Source organism: Maylandia zebra, linkage group LG3 (genome assembly GCF_041146795.1).
Source record: "Maylandia zebra isolate NMK-2024a linkage group LG3, Mzebra_GT3a, whole genome shotgun sequence".
In the NCBI taxonomy this organism is placed as follows: Eukaryota; Metazoa; Chordata; class Actinopteri; order Cichliformes; family Cichlidae; genus Maylandia; species Maylandia zebra.
Genome location: NC_135169.1, coordinates 60,395,446 through 60,410,684, shown reverse-complemented (window position 1 = coordinate 60,410,684; position 15,239 = coordinate 60,395,446). Strand labels below are relative to the sequence as shown.

At 42.1% G+C, this 15,239-nt stretch overlaps 1 protein-coding gene across 1 annotated transcript in view; it reads left to right on the top strand.

Annotated features, from left to right (window-relative positions):
• LOC112433318 (IgGFc-binding protein-like) overlaps positions 1 to 15,239 on the top strand; it is a 72,482-nt gene that overhangs the window by 54,710 nt on the left and 2,533 nt on the right. Inside the window, exons 73-98 of the mRNA XM_076882276.1 lie at positions 106 to 213; positions 2,506 to 2,675; positions 3,198 to 3,400; positions 4,033 to 4,177; positions 4,340 to 4,587; positions 5,094 to 5,271; positions 5,377 to 5,485; positions 5,788 to 5,882; positions 7,488 to 7,664; positions 8,423 to 8,631; positions 8,717 to 8,861; positions 8,962 to 9,059; positions 9,150 to 9,296; positions 9,399 to 9,563; positions 9,743 to 9,870; positions 10,834 to 11,105; positions 11,184 to 11,392; positions 11,574 to 11,718; positions 11,816 to 12,063; positions 12,154 to 12,283; positions 12,376 to 12,571; positions 12,846 to 13,007; positions 13,267 to 13,397; positions 13,779 to 13,981; positions 14,064 to 14,199; positions 14,617 to 14,760. Of these exons, the coding sequence (XP_076738391.1) occupies positions 106 to 213; positions 2,506 to 2,675; positions 3,198 to 3,400; positions 4,033 to 4,177; positions 4,340 to 4,587; positions 5,094 to 5,271; positions 5,377 to 5,485; positions 5,788 to 5,882; positions 7,488 to 7,664; positions 8,423 to 8,631; positions 8,717 to 8,861; positions 8,962 to 9,059; positions 9,150 to 9,296; positions 9,399 to 9,563; positions 9,743 to 9,870; positions 10,834 to 11,105; positions 11,184 to 11,392; positions 11,574 to 11,718; positions 11,816 to 12,063; positions 12,154 to 12,283; positions 12,376 to 12,571; positions 12,846 to 13,007; positions 13,267 to 13,397; positions 13,779 to 13,981; positions 14,064 to 14,199; positions 14,617 to 14,760 (4,301 nt within the window). The remainder of the gene's footprint in view (positions 1 to 105; positions 214 to 2,505; positions 2,676 to 3,197; positions 3,401 to 4,032; positions 4,178 to 4,339; positions 4,588 to 5,093; positions 5,272 to 5,376; positions 5,486 to 5,787; positions 5,883 to 7,487; positions 7,665 to 8,422; positions 8,632 to 8,716; positions 8,862 to 8,961; positions 9,060 to 9,149; positions 9,297 to 9,398; positions 9,564 to 9,742; positions 9,871 to 10,833; positions 11,106 to 11,183; positions 11,393 to 11,573; positions 11,719 to 11,815; positions 12,064 to 12,153; positions 12,284 to 12,375; positions 12,572 to 12,845; positions 13,008 to 13,266; positions 13,398 to 13,778; positions 13,982 to 14,063; positions 14,200 to 14,616; positions 14,761 to 15,239) is intronic.

Genomic DNA, 15,239 nt, shown 5'->3' with positions numbered 1-15,239 from the left:
CTGTCTTTTGGATTTCTTCTGGTTATGTCTTTTGTTACCTTACTGTTGGACTCTTTCTGACAAACTGAAGAGGATGTAACTGTGTTTTGTATTTGTGTTGACCAGATGTACCCCAGGAACAAAGCCTGATCCAGACTGTGACCCCAACTTGGAAGCTGAAGTTGTAAAACCAGAGAAATGTGGTAAAATTACAGACCCTACTGGACCCTTCCGGTAAGAATTCACAACCCCTCCACTTTTGGTTATCGACTTGGTTAAACTGATGGGATTCCTGGGATTTTACAACGTTTTTTTCCTGACCTTATAAAATCATGAAATAGATGGCAGCATGCCTGGTAATCACCCAACTGACCTGTAAAATATGAATAAATATTTTCAATACTATTACTGTAATGCTGTAATGAACCCTTCTGGCACTGGGATGCCAGTTTTGTTCTTTGTCCCTCATTCTCAAACGCAGCAGCAAGTTTTTACCAATGACTTGCCAGTTTATCTCTATCTATCGTTGCAAAAAACCTGGGATACCAGGTTCTTTCTATAACCCTCCTTTGCAAATACAACAGTGAGCTTTTGGCACCAGGATGCCAAGTTATTATTCCTCATTTGCAAATGCATCAACAAGGTTTTCTACCCAGGAGATTCCAGTTTCCCTTCCCCTCTGTCCCTCCCTCGCACAATGCAGCAGCATGCTTCTTGGCACTAGGATGTCAGGCTTTCTTTATCTATCCCTCGTTCACAAATGCAGTAGCACGCTTTTAGCACCGGGTTGCCAGTTCCTCTTCCGTCCCTCCCCTTTTCACAAAAATACAGCAGCATGTTTTTTGGCACTGGAATGCCAGGTTCTCTTTCTCTGTCCCTCCTTTGCAAATATACCAGCAAGCTTTTGGGCCCGGGATTCCTGGTTCCTTTCTCTGTTCCTCCTTTACAAATGCAGCAGCAGGCTTTTAGCGCTGGGATGCCATGTTTTCTTTCTCTTTTCCTCCTTTACAAATCCAGCAACATGCTTTTAGCACTGGGATGCCATGTTTTCTTTCTCTTTTCCTCCTTTACAAAACCATGGAATACCATTGCAAAAAGTGAATACTTTTTGCAATGGTATTCCAGGTTCTATTTCTCTGTCCTTCTTTTTCAAATTCGGCTGCATACATCAGGTACCGGGATGCCAGTTCTTTTCCTTCATTTGCAGTAGCAAGCTTTTCTTCCCTCTATCTCTCCTGAGCAAAATGCAGCAGCGTGCTTTTTGGCACCTCGAAGCCAGTTTCTCTTCCCTCTTTCCCCAATAACTTGGATGCCAGGGTCCATGCATTTATCTATCTTTCACAAAATGTAACAAAGCACATTCCTGACACCGTATTGCCAGTCTCTGTCTCCATATCGATCATTTTCAAACACAGCAGTAAAAGCTTTTACGAGCCGTCAAGCCATTGCCTGATGTCTTAAAATACAGACATGCATCCATCCAGCCTCCACACCAGTCGAGCCACGTTGCCACTCTCCTCATTCAGCTATTAAGGTCTTTCGTTTTCTGAAATCTGCTTTGTGGTCTTCTCCCACCATTCCTTCATAATTTTCCGAACTCAACCACTCCACTCTCTGGAATCCTTGACCACCTTCTCTCTGCGCTTCTCTTTTGTCCTGCTTTCCTTCTTCCACCTCAACCTGTAGCGGCAGATGGCTGTCCTTCCATGGGAATGGTTTTGCCAGAGGTTTCTTCCTGTTAAAAGGAGTTGTTCCTTCCCACTGTCGCCAAAGTGCTTGCTCATAGGGAGTCATATGATTGTTGGGTTGTTTCTGTAGGTATTACTGCAGGGTCTACCTTACATATAAAGCGCCTTGAGGCGATTGTTGTTGTGATTTGGGGCTGTATAAATAAATTGAATTGAAAAATTGAATTATTACTGCAGAGGTCTTTCACCTTCACAATGCACAATTATTGCTGCTTCTAGGGGATGTCTTCTTTGGGGATCTGCCAGCCCGGGAGGCACCAGTCCCCTTTGCGCCCTTCCCTAAAGCTCAGTTCAACTCATGTTTAAGCCATTCACCTTTTTCTAATAGGAACACTGTAAAATGTAAAATGACAATGTGGACTCAGTTAGTGAGTTAGAGATAAAGTATCCAAACACTTCCCTTCCTGTTCTTATCTATATATAATCCCCCAGTTCTACTAGCTGTTTGTTCTTCCATTTATTCCCAACCCTCCCTCCCCTTTTTCAATTTCAATTCTTTCACTGTTTCACTTCTCATTAGTACATGGGGATCTGCCAGCCCAGGAGCCACCGCCAGTCCCCAGCGAGACCTTCCCCAAACCGCAGTTCAATTCATGTTTAAGCCATTCACCTTTATTCAATGGCCCCAGCTAGTGAATTGTTGCTAAACTTATGCAACAATTGTTGACTGTTTCACCACCAAATGTAGCTTGTTTGTTTGTTTGAACTCAGATTTTCAGTATATATGAGCCTCTGCCTTTTCCTACCTAAGCTAAGTGAGTGCTTTTCTCTGTTACAGGGAGTGCATCAGTGTAGTTAATCCCACTCCATTCTTCCAAAGCTGTGTGTATGACATGTGTCAGTTCAACGGCCAGCAGCATGTGCTGTGTGATCAGCTCCAGGCCTACACTGACGCATGTCATAGTGCTGGAGCCAAAGTCTACCAATGGAGAACTCCAGACTTCTGCCGTAAGTTTGAATCTGAGATATACCAAATATATCTAAAAGATATATGATATATAAAACATAGTCACAGTGACATCACCCATTGGCTTGATAATCCCCATTCTGAAGCATAAATGAATAAAGACTTGAATAATACCTTTTCATTTTGGAAAAATGAGCCTTCAGCATTTTCCCTTTTAAATGGGGTGCATGCCATAGCTTCTCCATTTGGAAGTTGTCTCCACCTGTAAATATAACCACGATATATTACATCCTGCTCACCAACATTATAATTGAACTTATAATCATATTTATAATTGTATAGGGAGGAGAGTTTAAGATACAGTGCACAATGCTGAAACCAATGTAAAATATTCAATGCAGTTAATATTATCCTTGCTTTCATTTATGACACTGAGTTAAATCAATATGAGATACGTAGGTGCCCTGTCTTTGAATCATCGTACTACCCACTCCCTTCTCTGTTGCTATTTGTCCACCATTGTTCCCTCTCATTATTGTTCATCCCTGTGTTTGTCCACACAGCTCTGACCTGTCCTCCCAATAGCTCCTACTCCCTTTGTGTGAATTCATGTCCTGAGACATGTCTTGGTGTGGTGGGACCACCTGGCTGTGAGGAAGTGTGTGTGGAGGGTTGTGAGTGTAACCCTGGCTTCATTCTCAGTGATGACAAATGTGTGGAACTGAGAGACTGTGGTTGTGTGGACCCCAGTGGAACCTATCACCCTGTAAGTGGAAACAGCCTCCAAACAATTAAAACCATATTCCATTTACCTTTAAAATGTGCTAAGCTCATGCTAACATCATTTTCAGTTCTCTTTATAACTTCAACAGGAGAGACGCCAAGAGACACAAAGACCCTACAGTACAAAAGAAATTAAAACTCAACTAAATTAAGGGTGCATAGACTGCAGAGAACTGTTGGCACATAAATATTGGTTTTACAACAAAGATTTTTACTTTCAACTTATCAAGCACAGATTATATTTATTATACTGTATTTTACCTGAATTTAAAAGACACTGGTGTTATAGAATTTGTATTTATGTCATAGCATTTACATACTGGTGCCACCACAATTAGCAAGCCCAAAATCAATAAATAAATGAGTGTAGGTTGGCCTAATTAGTTAGTGGCATACAGAATCCCTGGTTTGCATCCAAATGTATATTTATATACATTTTGATACATTTATATTTATATATTTATTTATCATTTTTGATCTTTCCCACAAATTTCCCACGTGTGGGACTAATAAAGGTTATCTTATCTTATCTTATCTTTATATTCGTGTGATGTATAAGAGAGAATTACATGACAAAATTTTGATTGTTTTTTGTATTCTGTGTACATTTTTCAGGTGGGCGATGACTGGTACTTGGAGGGTTGTGAACAAAAGTGTATGTGTCACAGTGGAGGTCTGCTACAGTGTCATAACACCAGCTGTAACCCAACTACTGAGAGCTGCCAACTACAAGATGGAGAATATGAATGCCACCCTCTGGGTATATTAATCACACCGCTTCACATACATCTAAAGATTATTATTTCATTTAACACATCTGACATCTCAGTGCATTATCCATTTTATATAGTTCCACTGAAATCTGCATTTGTTTTGCTCATCATGGTAAATGATAAAGTAACTCCCTGCCTTCTTTGTTCAGGAAATGGTATCTGCTCAGTTTCTGGTGATCCTCACTACATAACCTTTGATAAACGTACTCACCATTACATGGGTTCATGCTCCTACACCTTGACCAAACCCTGCAATGTCTCCTCTGGCTTGCCACATTTCACGGTCCATACCCAGAATGAGCACAGAGGAAGTAATAAGAAGGTTTCCTATGTGAGGGCTGTGGTGATCAATGTGAATGGTATCACTGTCATCCTTGGCAAGGGACACACGGTCCAGGTAGGCAGAGGGTTCTTCCAGTCACTCATACAATAAACAGTATCTCTGTTTGCTATCTTAGTGCTTTTACCCATTTTATTTACTACCAACTGAATAATTTTAAGGCCAATATGTACAGCCTAGGCCTATTGGAACAAGAACCACTTGTAAGATTTTCTTTAAATCTCTTCATAATCAGATTTAAGATTTTTATAATCTGCAGCAGTCAAAATAAAACACAATTTTTAAAAAATTAAACTAGTTCTCCACCAAATTTAAATCAACAGAATGCAAGTATAACAAAGCTATATTTATAGCAGCCTCTTTACTGAATGTGTTTTCCTAACATGTGTTTTAATAACAGATTCAGCCTCTTCTCAGTAGAAGGTGGAAACTGTCCCCTGCTGCATTTGTATATAAAGATGGTTGATTTAAAGGAAAAGTCTACTGTAGAGGAACAAAGAACAAGTACACATAATAAGCTGTGTTTTTCTGGCAATAATATTGTGATCTCTGGCTGTTGTCAGGTCAATGGCACTGCGGTTGTTCCACCTGTTACCTCCATCAGGGGAGTTAAGATCTACTTGAGTGGAAAGTTTGTTGTCTTAGAAACATCTTTTAATCTGAGGGTGCGTTTTGATGGAAACCATCATGCTGATGTCACTTTGCCAACTTCCTACAATGGCCTACTCTGTGGGATGTGTGGTAAGAGCCAGTGCAATTATTTGCTGTTGTTCCTTACTAAGTGAATAAAACACAGGATTTGACTAATTAAAATAGAGTGATTTTGAATATCTGTTGTCTCCACAGGAAATTTCAATGGGAACCCTAACGATGACAACTTGAAACCAGATAACACACCAGCTGCTAACACCAATGAGCTAGGAGACAGCTGGCAGGTTGCTGACTCAGACCCCGAGTGAGTCACATTACAGAAAACAGAATATAAGACCTTTAATTTTATCTATTTGTAGATTTTCATTTCTTCATCATTATGTCAATACAAAAATTGTTGATCCTACTTTATTCCTAAGTTCCTTTTATTTCATTGTCATTCGGCTTTGACTGCTACGTCTGCATTAAATATCGCTATTAAACTTTTCAAGTTCTTCCCAGAAATTGTCCTGTACATGTCACCAGTCTCCTGCTAATCTTAGCCTTAGAATTACCAAACACAAACATGTTGACTCCATTGCAATGAATTCTCCCATTTCCTCTCAGCTGTACTGATGGTACAGAAGAAGAAGATTGTGATGTAAAGGTGGAGGAAGAGGCCACGAAGCCTACCAGCTGTGGCATGATCACTGATCCCAACGGTATGAAAAACACATATGTGTGTGCACGCGCTCTCTCTCTCTCTCACTAAGATACACACACACACGCACACATAAAAGAATGTTATCATTACAACTAATAGTCTAATATCATCTACCCATCCATCCATCCATCCATCCATCCATCCATCCATCCATCTATGGTCCTGGGGGCAGTAGTTTAAGGAGACAAGCCCAGACTTTCCTCATCCTAGTCAGCTCTTCTGACATTAATAAGTTATATTTCCAGCGATCTCTCACTCCAACAAGTCCTGGAACTGACCCGCCTCCTTCAATCACAGAATACCTTAACTCAAATGTGTCCAGGTGGCATCCTAGTCAATGCCCGAACCACCTAATTGGCTCCTTTGAATGTGGAGGAGCTGCCACTCTACTCCAAGCTCTTCACCCTATCTTGGAGCCCAGCCACCCTTCGAAGGAAGCTCATTTCCGCCGCTTATGTACATAACCTCATTTTTTTCGGTCGCTACCCAGAGCTCTGAACCGTAGGTCAGGGAAGGATCATAGATTACCCAGATGCTATCCCAATCCGTCTGTCAAATCAATTAAATTTTATTTGTACAGCCACAAATCACAATAACAGTTGCCTCAAGGCACTTTATATTGAAAGGTAGACCCTACAATAATACATATGCACAAGATCCCAAGACCCCTGAACTCATCCCTGACCTGGAGTGAGTGCTCCACCTTTTTCTGGCTGAGAACCGTGGTCTTGGACTTGGAGGTTCTCGCTTTACACTCAGCTGCGAAACGTTCCAGTGAAAGCTGGAGCTCACCATGTGATGAACAACAAAATCTGCAAAAGGCAAAGATGGAATCCTGATGCCACCAAATGGACAGCCTTCATTACTTGGCTGTGCCGAGATATTCTTACATAAAAACTATGAACAGAATCAGTGAGAAAGGCCGCCCCTGGCAGCCTACCACTGATTTTCCCAGGGAGGGTGAGAAATGTGATCCCTTATAGTTGGTGCACAGACTCTGCTTCCATTACAGAAGACCTGACTGTAGGATTGAGGATTGTTTGCCATTTTAATGGACTCACCAAACTCCTCCTTTTTCATCTACTGCCTTTCACTCCATTTGGCCCGCAGGTACCTGTTGGATGCCTGTAAATACTAAATAGACTGATTCTTATATGATGCTTTGTATTGTCACAAGCACGTGACTAGAACACACAAACTCCTCCACTGAAACAATATGCTGGTTTACAGTGTGTACTTAATCTTATTAAGCACTGACATTTGATGACTTCAGCACCCTTGTAGACAAAACATGGCTCTCAGCACAAGCCAGGAACTGTGGAAGCGATGCTTGGGAAATGATATGATGTATACATGCAGTAAAACAACCAATTGGTTTGGTGATGTGAAATATAGATATGTGCTGTTAGCTGAAGTAAGCCCTTCATGCCTTTTTCCCACTTTGTATATGTCTCACATATATTAAACAATCTTTACATTTACCTTAAAACTTTTGGGCTGGCCTCTCTGATATATATCACTGTTAGGCTAGACAATGTGGTGAAAATCATCCCCAAGCAGTCGCTTCAACTACACTTTGTTCTATCTTTGATCTTAACCTCAGGAATCTTTAAGCCCTGCCACGCTGTTGTATCCCCTGAGCCATACTTTGAGAGTTGTGTATTCGACATGTGTGCCACTGGAGGTGAGACCGTGGCTCTGTGCCAGGCCATAGAGACCTACGCCGACATGTGTGCTGCTGCAGGAGTCCCCATCGAATGGAGGACGAACACCTTCTGTCGTGAGTCCTGTTTTTCTTTGTGTGTGTATAGAGAAAAAATAGGATCTTAAGTAATACTTTTTCCATTGCTACCAAACGTATTACTAAAGTAATAATAACAATATTAGATGTTTCCCTGAGAAATCAGTGCCTTCATTTTGAGCGTGACAAAATGATCAGTTTAAATATAAAAAGTTGAGTATAAAGTAAGAAAATCCCCATGATTTGTCCAATACACCCAGGTCATCTTCCACTTTCTTTACTACTAGTTACATTATAGTACGTAGTTTATATTTCCATTTAAAACTGCAGTGTCTGCTGTCTAACAGAGGTTACATACGCTTGATTTTTAGGTGCTAAGGAATAATGCTTATATGCTGCTTTATGGGAAACACAAAGGTTTATTGGTCCACAGAAACATATAGTGGACATTCCAGACCCTCCCAGATTTCAAGAAAATTTACCAATATTTGTTTGTTTTTTCAGAAAAATATCCCGGTGAAAATAGTGCAGTTTAAACTATATACTCTCATTTGTTTCACTTTCACTAGGTTACATCTCTCACAACGTTTAGATAATTCCACTGCGAGCACCAAAACTGTCCCTCTTCTGAGTTAGGGGCCAACAATGGTTCAAAAAGAAATGATGTACACAAACTTTATGAGTTTTGCTGTAACATGTTTCCTGTAGACAAATACAACCTTCTTTTTGTTTATAGATATGTAACAACTGTTGTGCATTTTTACAAACAACCCTAAAAATTGCTTGACTCCCTCCAGCTCTGAAGTGCCCCCCAGGCAGTCATTACACCTCATGCGGCCCTGCATGTCCTCAGCCGAGCTGTCAGAACCCTGCAGGACACGGCGGCTCTTGCGATCTTCCCTGTGTGGAGGGCTGCATCTGTGACACTGGCCTCATCCTCAGCGGAGACAAATGTGTCCCAATCAGCCAGTGTGGATGCACTGATGGTGATGGGAAATACAGGCCGGTGGGTGTGCAGTGGGAGATTTTCCTTTTTGCAAGAAAATGTGTTTTATGTAAGGGTGCATTAAACTTTTTTGGTATATGTTTAGGTTGGAGACACTTGGTTCACAAAGGCTGACTGCTCAGAGCAATGCAAGTGTGCTGGAAACAACAACATCAGCTGTGAGTCTTGGCAGTGCAGCCCTGCACAGGAGTGCAAAGTGGTGGAAGGAGTACTAGGCTGTCATTCTACAGGTAAACTGAACGAAGGGCTGGATAATTACATGTTCACGTCACCTAAAGCTGTGTCAGTGTATGTTTTTGCCCTTTTACCGAGTCTCATATCCGACCTCAGGTAAAGGAGTGTGTCATGTAGCTGGAGATCCGCACTACTACACTTTTGATGGTGTGATGCATACGTTCATGGGAACTTGCACATATACTCTGGTGGAGGTATGGGAGGAGTTTAACTTACTTTGTACACAACAGATATTCCTGTGGTGCTGTTTTGTCTTTGAAAACAAAATATACACTATTTTAAAGGTGTGCAACGCCACCCAAGTCACTCCTTTCAACATAGTGGCTAAGAATGAGGAACGTGGTCAACCAGAGGCATCATATGTTCGCTCTGTGAAAGTCACCCTGTACCCTGGCACTGTTATTGAACTGCAAAAGGGCCGCAGAGTTCTGGTATGTGACATAGTTTATGATTTTACAGACATTCAAATATAGAGGAACTACGCCATACTGAAACAATCAGCAGCTGACATGATTTCACTTTTCTGTGCTCAGGTGAACGGACAGCGGGTGAAAACCCCAGTTTCCGTTGACTTGGCTGGAGCTAAAGTGATAACCAGTGGAGCCTATAGTCTGCTGGACACAAACTTTGGTCTACAGGTGAAATTTGACGGAGTCCATCACGTTGAGATCACTGTTCCAGGAGAATATTTTGATAAGGTATCAGAAATTAAGACCATGTTTTCTAGTGTCTGCATCACAACTCTTTCAATGTCAAGTCACATGAGGAAATTAAAAATTACAAATTGTGTATGCTAGTCATGGCTGCTTGTAGTAGCTGCTCTGCTGTATATTACAGAAACATTGCAATAACCTTGTTCCACTGGCCTCTTCTCCAGGTGTGTGGCATGTGTGGAAACTACAACCAGAACCCCTCTGATGACAACCTAATGCCCAACAAGAAACCAGCCAAGGATGACATTGAACTGGGAAACAGCTGGAAATCAAATGGAGACAGTGATCCTGGGTCAGTGGGTAACAACCAGTGAACAACTTTTAGTGTTGTTATGCGGATATTAGTTGTAACTCTATCCGGTCTTTAAGTGATGACATGTTGAATCCTGCTTCCAGGTCCAAACTACTCTGCGTTTAATAAGGCTGTTGTGTTTTTAACATGTTTTAATGCTTTGTATCTTGTTCTATTTAATCTGAACAAGCCCCTAAAAACAGTCGGCTTCTCTTGTTTTTCTTTTCTGTTTTTTTACCACTGTTCATTTTAAAGCTCAGTTTTTAAAACCTTACATGTAACTACAGCCCAGCCCATGCAGCAGTACATTAATGACTAACCTCGTATTGTGGATGGATTATCTCAGTTGTTCTCCTGACTGAAGTTTGGTCCGTTTACAGCATCCTGCCATGCGATTGCATTTTTCCCTAACCATCTGGAACCCTCATGTTAACTTTTATCGAGTGGAAAAAGCGATATATAAACATGTAGCACATGATTATATACCAGCTAGCCTACAAACGCCACTGCTGTTTAGTTTTCTGTCTTCATTTATGCTGGAAATGATAGCAGAGCTGTACATTTTGGAAATCCCTCATTCAAACATGCTATATTACATATAGATGGAAACTAGCGAGCTAACTGCTTGCTAACTTCTAACTCCATTACATTTCATAAATTCGGTTTCCATGGATTCCTGGACATTAAACTTAATTGTTCCACCTGGTAAAGCAGCAACGCTGATCATTTTATTAAAGATGAAAGAATTTAGACAGTTTTTAACTCTCAGTGATGCTGCAGTGATCGTTTGACTTTGGGACCTGCAGCGGAGTTTGGACGTCAGACTTAAAGATAGTAGTGGTCTCCAGATTCACCAAACACGCAAAACACCCCTGGTTCCAGATAGTGGTTACTCTAATGAATCAAATGTATGCTGTCCATGTTGGCGAAATTACACCCTGATCCAAATGTTCTTCTGTTCAGTTGTCAGCCAGACACCCGTCCAGACATCCACCCAAAGTGTAGCAAAGAAGAAGAGATGCTGTATGAGGCTCAGTGTGGTGGGGTCATTCTCTCCAATAACTTCAAGCCGTGCCACGCTCTAGTGCCCCCTGAGGCTTTCCTGGCTAACTGCGTCTATGACATGTGCGAGTATGACGGCATGCAGACTACGCTCTGTGACAACGTGGAGGCATATGCTCAGGCCTGTCAGAGTGCCGGTGTCACCATCAGCTGGAGAAACAGCAGCTTTTGCCGTGAGTTACAGTAACAAAGATTCACATAAAGATTTGAATTTATTGTTTGTCTTACCTCATTCTCGTCCCTCTCTGCAGCCCTGCCCTGTCTTCCTAACAGCCACTACTCAGACTGCACAGCCCCCTGCCCTCCCACGTGCTCTGACCTCTTCCCTGTCTTCTGCCATCTGCCTCCAACTACTTGTCTCGAGGGCTGCCAGTGCAATGCTGGTTACGTCCTCAGTGACGGCAAGTGTGTTACTCTGGACCAGTGTGGCTGTCTGGACTCAAACAGGGAGTACCATGATGTGAGTACAGTACTGCCCGTACTGTTGCTAGATGATGGACTCAGTGGGATGTTCCATAATAGAAAATCCTGAGCTCAAAAGTACACAGAGGCTATGAGGATTTAATATTAGCATATTGAAAACCCTTTATTCTAAGTCCAGGTATAACCAGTCCCATGCATGTCTGTGTGTGCGCCCACAGGTAGGAGATTTGTGGCTAACAGATAAATGCACTGAGTCGTGTACCTGTAACCCTGGTGGTGAAGTCAGATGTGAGGACCACAGCTGTAATTCGAATTCACTGTGTGACCTGGACAAGAATGGAAACCGCTACTGCAGACCCACCGGTGAGTTTGAGAGACTTCAAACCTTAATAAACAAGCAAAGTAACAAAAATGACTGTGGTTTTTGACCATGAATCCTCCCATTTCCCACCATCGTTAGAGTTCAATCAGTGCAGCATCTGTGGGGATCCTCACTACCTAACATTCGATGGCTTCAAGCATCACTTCCAAGGTGTCGACACCTATGAACTTGCTCTGGGTCACAACCTGTCGAGCTCCCTGACGCCCCTGGTGGTGAGAGGAAAGAACGTTAGACGTGGAATGAACAAGAGGGTGTCGTTCCTGGAGGAGATGGACATCAATGTTTACGGTGTCAATGTTAAATTCCTGCAGAAGAAGACTGTCCTGGTCAGCTGACACTTTGTTAAAAAAGAGCAGGTTTTCATGCATTTCTAATGGTAAAAATGATGTAACGCAATCCTACCTGATCTCCTGTAGGTCAACGGGGAGTATGTAACACCTCCTCTCACACCAGTTGATGGTTTGACCATCACAAGGAACTCCAGGCAGATCCAGCTCACCACTGACTTTGGACTCACTGTACGCTTTGATGGCAACAGTCGAGGAGGTAAAAGAAGAAGACAGTTCTGTCTGAGAACGTCTTAGGCTTTTGTACAAATCTGTTCACGTTCCTCTTATGTCTCTCTGTTTGTGTATCAGAAATCATACTTCCTGGTACCTATAAGAATTCTGTTAGAGGACTGTGTGGGAACTATGATGGCATCACCAGAAATGAATACATGAAGCCAGATGGGACATTAGTCAGGGATCTTAAAGAATTTGGAGATAGTTGGAAGGTCAATGATCGACCTGCCAACAGACTTAGGATCTTGGACCGTCCTATCCGTGCACTGAGGTACGATTACAACCAGGCTCACTGCTTCTACAGATTTCTGTCACTATTTAACAGAGAATATTGTTGTTAAAGAAAACTGCCTTATGTTATAAAATAAAGATAATTATTGCTGCCCGACAATAATTAGCAGAGCTTGGCCCAAGTCTGTCTGCCTGTTAAGTGCTTGATAAAAGAAAATCTTCAAACGGAATAGGCTCGTTTCATGTTACAGTTTTTGTGGAAACTAAACTTCATGTTACACACGGCTGTTACACAACAGTTTCTCTGTCTCCAGACAAGAAGCAGAGACTGATCCAGACTCAGGGTTCGAGGTGTCAGACTGCTCTCAGTCACAGCTCAGCGACTACAACAGCCCGACGAAGTGTGGGGCGCTGTCTGATTCCAGTGGGCCATTTGCTGCCTGCCACGCCACCGTGTCACCCCAAATCTACCAGGAGTAAGTAGTCTGCACTTAAGTGGGGATATGTATGAAGCTGTCTTCTGGACACATTTCAGTACAATGTTAACTTGAGCATAATCGATATAATTCATCTGAAAAACGCAACGTCTAGATGAACAGAATCAGCCTTTTGGGATTTACGTACCTGGATGATTGAGCGTGCATCAAGACATATTCAATATAACACATGACAGCAGCTGTATGAACCAACGTGCATGTGTGAGCTTTTTGCTTGTGCTCATGTTTGTCCTTTCAGTGACTGTCTGTTTGACCTGTGTGCTGAGGGAGGCAGTGAAGCTATGCGCTGTGCCAGTTATGAAGCATATGCAGCAGCTTGTCAACAGGCTGGAGTTACATTAGGATTGTGGAGGCAGCAGCTGGACTGCGGTAAGAAATGCTGCCCTTCATTCACATCATGTGGGAAGACAAACAGTTCAGAGTCCATCTCCTCACTCCACCTGTTGTGTGTTTTTGTTTGTATTCATAATTTGAAGTAAAAAACAAACAAACTGCATTCCAAAACTGTCAGAAAACGCAGATTGTAATGTGCTGTCCTCACTGAGACAGATATGTGGTAATGCAGTTTGTATTCATCTTATATAGTTTACAGTTTCTTATTTCTTCTTTATAGTTTCTTATATAGATACTCTTGCACATTATCAAATCTCCTGTAAACGTGAGGCATTGAACTAAGACACATTTGCAAAACAAAGAATTACATTCTGTCGAACGGTTTGCTGTAAATAACATCACATTTCTCTTTCCCAGTCCTCTCTTGCACCGCCAACAGCACTTACTCCCCCTGCATGTCATCTTGCCCCGCCTCCTGCGCCAACCTGGCAGCACCCTCGGAGTGTGAAGTCACTTCGTGTGTCGAAGGCTGCCAGTGTGCCGCCGGCTTTGTTATGAGTGAGGGGACTTGTGTGCCATATGCACAGTGTGGCTGCACCTTCCTAAACAGATACTACCCTGTAAGTGGCCTTCAGTTACACGAGTGACTGTGTATCTATGTGACCACGTGACGATGTGCGCTCATATCTCTCCATCCTGCAGCTCAAAGAGAAGTTTGTGACCGAGGACTGCTCTCAGTCTTGTGAGTGTAGCAGTACCGGTGCTGTGTGTGAGCCGAAGACCTGCCAGGACGCTTACGTGTGCACCATCTACAACTTCAAACGTGACTGCTACAAAGGTACGTGTTCATGCAAGTGTTTGAGCACTGTGTATTTTGAATCATACAATCATACAGCAGGGCTGTGTGGGAGAGTCTGGGTGCTGAACTGGTCTGTGTGCAGTCCAGGCTGATAACATAAAAGCAAAAATACAACAAAGAAAATCCAGGACCATGGAGCATCTCTAATCCCACAGTAAACAGGAATGGGACAACATTCACTCCACTAACTGGTCCCAGTTCACAGCTGTTTATGGACAGCTGTTAAAAAACTGATGTTTTTTCACAATTACCTCGTTTTTTCCTAAAACTTTATAGATTCTCAGTTTAATTCCGTGATTATGTGTTTCCTGTTGTGAATAAAATATCTTACAAATTAACTGAGAAATGAACTAAATTAAACTGTCAACAACAACACCTATTTTTGTCTTCTTGCAGCAAGTCCCTGCCTCAATTACCCCTGTTTGAACGAAGGCACATGTCAGGACTCAGGCAACAACACGTACACCTGTCTGTGTGCAGAAGGCTTTGAAGGCACAAACTGTGAGATGGAAGTGATGCCACCCACCGGTGGAGGACTTGGTACGACTGAAACATGACTTCATTCTTTAAAGCTGTCACATTTCCTCGTGAACTTTCCTGTTTCTATACTACTCTTTGTGTCTGCGATGTCTTTGTGTGTCTTTGTGGATGCAAGACTAAACACAGAAACATTTTAGTATCTAACACTGAAAAACTAACATTCAGCTAGATGTCTCATACTTCACTGTTTATCATCATAAGATCTGTTTGCACTAGGATCAGCTGATATCAGAGGTATTAGCCAACACGGCGTTCTGGACTAAAGTAGAATTATAATGTCCGTGGTTGATATAACCCAGAAAAGTGACAATATAATGTCGAGATAAGAGGTATCATATAAAATATTGACTTAATATCTCCTCCAAGCTCAGTTTCAAATTCATGTAAGGACCCTGCACTCACTGTGATTGGTCAAATGAATTATTTCACTGAGAGTGGAGGACATGTGGTTAACGGTTAAAGACTTTGTTTCTCATTTT